At 41.6% G+C, this 6119-nt stretch overlaps 1 protein-coding gene across 1 annotated transcript; it reads left to right on the top strand.

The window, feature by feature from the left end:
- Window positions 1–274: 274 nt before the first annotated feature.
- On the top strand, window positions 275–5543 carry glipr2l (GLI pathogenesis-related 2, like). Its single transcript, XM_034610234.1, has 5 exons — window positions 275–656; window positions 1335–1443; window positions 2756–2859; window positions 3316–3393; window positions 4632–5543. The coding sequence occupies exons 1-5, from the start codon at window positions 644–646 to the stop codon at window positions 4799–4801; spliced, it is 474 nt and encodes a 157-aa protein (XP_034466125.1). The 5' UTR covers window positions 275–643; the 3' UTR covers window positions 4802–5543.
- Window positions 5544–6119: the final 576 nt, after the last annotated feature.

Genomic DNA, 6119 nt, shown 5'->3' with positions numbered 1-6119 from the left:
CACAATAAGTGCCACATTATACACCAAAGAGCTGCATGCATCACGGATTGGAAGAAAAACTGTCCTGCCTATGTCTGTGAAATACATGCCCATATATGGCATATGTGAGCATGTGTCCCACAGAGATGATGTCACCAGCCGCTGTAGGGGGCTGGCCTTTAATTTGAAGGCCAGTAATGAGTGGGTGTGTTTTTCTCCAAGCCATCAAGTTGGTATGCATTTAGGGGGTGTGGCCCAAAGAGAGATAGACAGGGTATATATTAAATGAAGTGAAACAAAGTTTGAGGAACTACATGTTGCCTAGCGATCACTACATTCAGATAAATAGCTGAGGGGATTTTTTTTTTTTTTTTTTTACTTTGCACAAACTGCTGTGGCTTCCACGTGGTTTTAAAGGATCTGGAGAAAAGGCCCAACAGAAAGAGCATTCAGCAGCTGTTTCAGAGCATCAGTGTGACACAGAGAGGGAGCAACCAGCAGAGGGAGAAGCAAAGAGACAAAGAGAGGGGGGGAGAGAGAGAGAGAGGGAGAGAGAGAGAGAGAGAGAGAGAGCAAGGAAAGCAAAGCAAAGCAAGACAGAGGAGAAGCTGCTTTTGTTCAAACTTGTCACTGATCACACTGAAGGACTTCCTGTGTCAGCACCATGGGAAAGTCAGGTATGTGGAGACCAGGTTTTTTGTACTTTTACTTTGATTGTGCCACTTTGACCCTAAGTTGGAACTTTGTGTGTGTGTGTGCGTGTGTGTGCATGCGTGTTTGTTTGTGAGATTTGGGATCTTTAAAAACAACAGAGGGAATTTACAGACCTGCAAATCAAACTTTTTTCTACTTTTACTTTTAATTTCATTTCTTAATTAATAGTGTTTTCCCCATAAGATGTATTTCTTCTCCTGATTCTTTGTGAGGACTCATCTTGCAGCATGCTGAGTAAACCCCTGGCAGTATGGCCGTTTGTATTGTTTCTGTGTGCCTCTATGAATGTGCCTATTGTGTGCGAGCACTCGAGAGATTGTTGGACTTATGAAAAGGCCAGTGAGTGATAGGCACCAGGCAGAGGGGGGGGGTGGTGGGTGATGGCGATGACGTTTTCATCTCTCCATCCATCATGTGTCACCGAGTGATAACTCTCTGGTCACCCTGAGGTCAGTCGGTGTTGAGGTGGTGCAACTCAAACTCCGATTTGCAGCTCGGGCTTGGACTCTGGAGTCGTGTGCGAGACCTCGTGTTACATCATCGTGTCTCCTCTCTCTCTCTCTCTCTCTCTCTCTCTCTCTCTCTCTCTCTCTCTCTCTTCTGACCCCCCCTCTGTCCCTGTTCTCTCCGGCCCCCTTCAGCCTCCAAGCAGTTTGCAGGGGAGCTTCTGCAGTGCCACAACGAGTACAGGAACAAGCACCAGGCTCCTCCGCTGAAGATGAGCTCGAAGTTGAGCAGAGAGGCTGCCCGGTGGGTTCACGCACACACAGATTAAATTAGAAACCTAATTACCAGGGAGTGAGCACACCAGTCATTGTCAGACTGCTCTGGGCAACAGTGACAGCTCCAGTCCAGCCTGTCAAATGCAATAACTACAAAATATAAAACACAATCTCGAGGGTCTTTGCTTTGTTTTTTTTAATTGTGATTACAGGCTGTGTTGACAATCTGTTGCCAGTAATTGCAGCTCTATTGATGTTTCATTCAAATAAGGCTCTAATGAGACTTAATTTTCAGATTGTCTGTATCATTAACTCCAGACAAACTCAGAGAATTACTGAAATGCCAAATGTGTTTAGTACGGACGGAGGCTCTCTCCTTCCTGTATCATTGCGGTAACTGTCTTGCATAATATTCTCTGCTTTCTTTCCATTTCCTGGGGCACGTTTGATGGTGCAAGAGCAGCAGTGAGATGTTAAACAACATCTGGCTATATGAAACCTGATGTTAACATTCAGGGCACAAAAATAAATATGTATTCATTGATGGTTTGTCATGTATTGACAAACAATTGACATGAAGCTACTAACATTAATGATAAAAATCAACACCTCTGTTGATATGGGAGACTTTTCAATATTGTGAATAGTGAAAGGCACATTTTCTTCTACCTCTGTGATGACTGACATTGCTCAAGGCACTATCTTAAATTATTTGATCGTACCTGTTTCCCCCTTCGCTCGGGAGTAAGGCTGAGGCATCATTCGCTTATCGACAGCTTCATGTTTTGGGAATATTTTGTATTTTAATAAAATAAAATAGAAAACTAGATTTAGAACATAATCCAACACGATAAGCAAAGAAGCTCACTGGTACATTTTGTGCTTACACTTTCTGTCATTGAGATATTAACTAACATTCAATTTGTCCATATAAATACTACAGTATGTGAAACTTTTAACCAGTACAAATATCAGTAAGGCACAGTCTGTAGCTTCACTCAACACTGCTACAATAACTTGTGTTTGAAGGGACAAATTATTAATTTGAGGGACACTAATGAAAATTGTGTTTTTGCAAAAGCAGTTTTTGGAGGGAGTGTAGCTGGGCCTACAGCTTGTCACTAGATTCAACTTGAGATGTACTGTTTATCTTGAAGGTGGAGCACAGCACAGTGCAAAGAGATAAAACAAAACCAAAAAAAAGACTTCTGGGAAGGCCATGTCTGAAGAAGTAATGTGACTCATACTGATAATCTGTCCAGTGAAGAAATGAGTTTGCGGCGGTGAAAAGGTGAAAAGACATTTTGAGTTGTTACAACTTTATTTGTCTCTGTCTATAGTTATGCTGAAAGTCTGGCGAGCACACGGATCCTGAAGCACAGCGTGGAGTCCAGCAGAGGGAGTTGTGGAGAGAACCTGGCGTGGGCATCCTATGACCAATCAGGTGTGTTTATAAATACGCACATATATCACCTGAATGTTTATCATGCTTTCCTCACACACTACAGCCACAGTTAAACCCCTGAGATACTCGTATGTTTATAAGACCTATACATGATGCAACATACGTGATAAGACCCAGTCCCCAAGGTAGATGAAATTGAATCTATTGGGCTTAGAGAAGATTCTCATGCTGACTTTCCCACCCTGCAAGTGAACAGCTGGGATCTATTTCCTGTCTACTTCACACTTAACTAGAGAACTCAGACCATGACTCACTGCAAAAAAATGGTAACACAGGATGGTGTGATTCATAAAACTTCTCCTCGAGCAGCACTGGAAATAACATGTATCCTAATGGGATTTCTATCTGCTGGCTGCAGTGTTGTCAGATTTAATATGTACGACACATGACGATTGTTGTCAAAGTGGAGGTAATGTTTGTCCTGTGCTCGTGCAGGGAAGGATGTGACAGATCGCTGGTATGATGAAGTGAAACAGTACACTTTCAGCCGTCCTGGATTCTCCTCTGGAACAGGTGAGATTCACACACACGGGTGTCCGTCCATCTGTCTCACGTCCTTTCAGATGTCAGTTGGTGGCAAACCTCCTCTGACCAAATGTAAAAGTAACTCTGTATGTCAATATGGCTTCTGTAAAATCACGATTTAAATAATTTTGATGAATTGATTTGGTGATTGAAGTTCACCAAATCTTTTCAAACCCATTCATCCGCAGAATGGATGGTGGAAATAATGAACTCCTTCAAAGTTTGACTGTTAGTCTGTTGGCAGGATTATGCAAAAACTTGGTGGAAAGATGGGCGTTGGGCCAAAGATGAACCAGTTCTCCTATTGCACAGATCAGGGGACAGATCCAGGAAGTTTTTAATCACTTTCTTTAACATTGTGAGATTTTTTTATTTGTAATCATTTTCTGACAAATCAGGCACATTTTGAGGACTGATATATATGAGTGTGCGCAGTTTGGTGAGGCTCGGTTGTATTAAAGGGGAAGTGGGCCTTGGAGAAGGTGTGGGCTCTATTGAGTGCCATTCTAGTTCAAAGAAAAGTTGTGCTCATCATAACCATGAAACTTCCCTACTCCCTACAATACTTCCCTATTTCGCCAACAGCTTGTATTATACATCTTTTTACTTCTCATGTCCATCATGTCTTCTTGTCGACTCTTAAGTCGTCTAGTTTCTCGTTGTGTCCGTTTCTTGCTCATTTGCACGTTGTCAGTTTCTGTCTCCGTGTCACGTTGACCCACACATGTTGGTATTCTGTTGCTGATGCTACACCTTGGTCAGTGTGTGACTGACTTAGTGACCCGCCATGGAGAAATACCAGGGAAATCACAGTCCTCTATACTGCTCATATACACTCACTTGTTATTCCTGTTCCTCCTTAATTCCTCCAGGTGGTTTCCAACAGGCTCAGACTCCACAGTACATGAGTCTGTTTAATTTAATCACACATGGAACATAACATTCCTCGTAGCTCATCCCATTGATTCACATTGATTGGTGTGGAGTTACATTTAAGCAAAGGAAAGCAGTAAAGTTTAGAGGGAGAAGGACAAGGTTTAGGATTGATGAGTTCAAGACAAATTAACATTCCTTCATCTGTAAATATTTGGAGGAACTTCAGTCTGCGAGCCCTCAGCTTAAAGTTTGTCCTAACAGTTTCTTACTCACTCCATCCTCTGCTGCCTTTTCCCTGTGTAATCTCTTACTTTTCATGTTTTCTTTCTCTTTTCCCCGTCCACCTGTAGGTCATTTCACAGCAATGGTGTGGAAGAACACTAAAAAGCTGGGTGTGGGTAAGTCCACTGCATCCGACGGTTCTTCCTTCGTGGTGGCGAGATACTTCCCAGCTGGGAACATCACAAACCAGGGACACTTTGAAAACAACGTTCTCCCGGCTAAAACCGCCACTTCATAAAGATGACTAGATCCCAAAGACTTGACTCAAACCCAGAGGGATTTATTCCTTCCTCCAGGAGTGACGTTATCTGCCTGCACTGCTGTGGAGAAGACTCAGGAGGGCAATGGTTGTTGCCTAGTAGATAAACGACACACTCGATACTACAATCGCCTGAAGATTCTAAAAGTAGTAGTACAAAAGTACATGTGTAAGAGGCAGTGTTTGACATTATTAACAACACGTGTAGTGACCGGGTGGACTGTATAATCTTGATGGGCATTTACACTGCATGAGACAGTATTTCCTTCATAAATCGTAGTACTTTAATATATTTCCCACAGTTAAAAACCTCACGGCCTCACATCTGAATCTGTGTAAGAATGGGGACTAATTCAGTGGAAATGCAGGGAACTCACATTTCCATTTAGCTGATTACTCAACAGGCTCGGTTTGTATTTGTGGTGCAGTTACTTGTCAAAACAAAACCCTGCTCATCCAGGATGTGTGTTTCCTTCTTTACTCTAATCCGATTTTTTTTAATAAAGTTTATAGATTGCCAGAAATCAGTTTGGCATCTGTCTATGGATGCTAGTGTTAGAGTTTATGTGTTAGAGTTTCATTTCATACATTTCTCCGTGTTTGCAGGCGAAGTATAACCCTTCCATTGAGAATGACTGAAAAGGAACATTTTAGACAACGTTAAACACTGAGTAATGAGCATGTTTTTCCAAAATTGGTACTAAACGTCTGAATAATTGTGCGAGAGACATAAATCTTCTGAGTCTAAAACACTGGAATGTTTTTCTTTAATATCTGCAGACTGCCTCTGCAAAACAATAAAACACATATGTAATGGTTTAGCTTTACAGTGCAGCCAGTTAGCAATGTTTCTTTGAAAAAAATGTTATTACCACAAAATATAAGCCTTCCCAATCTAACCTCGACACGTGCATATTAAAGCTCCAAACTTTTACTGTATAAATGAAAGGTATTCTGTGTATTCACATCTATTTAGAGTTTGAGAAAAAGAGGAGAAATAAGCATTTGTGTGTTTCTGAGCTGCTTGAAAAGACCTTCAGCAGCAACAAAAATATTCATTCACACTATGTTTTTTATCAAGTATTTGAGAGTAACGGCAGATTTCCAGTTATTCAGTTCTGTTTTAAGTAAAGAACATTTGAAGTAATTAGTATATTTTGTATGAGGGAGGATTGTCCTGTTCGACCGGGTTCTTTCTGTGAAGAGTTTATAAGTTCTCCCTGTGTCTGCGTGGGTTCCTCCCACAGACCAATTCTGTGCTAACCGGGGTTAGGTTACTGGGAAAATCTGAATTGGC

The sequence above is a fragment of the Hippoglossus hippoglossus genome, chromosome 16, assembly GCF_009819705.1.
Source record: "Hippoglossus hippoglossus isolate fHipHip1 chromosome 16, fHipHip1.pri, whole genome shotgun sequence".
Lineage (NCBI taxonomy): Eukaryota > Metazoa > Chordata > Actinopteri > Pleuronectiformes > Pleuronectidae > Hippoglossus > Hippoglossus hippoglossus.
Note: the sequence above shows the minus strand (reverse complement) of the source record. Positions and strands in the feature narration are given on the sequence as shown.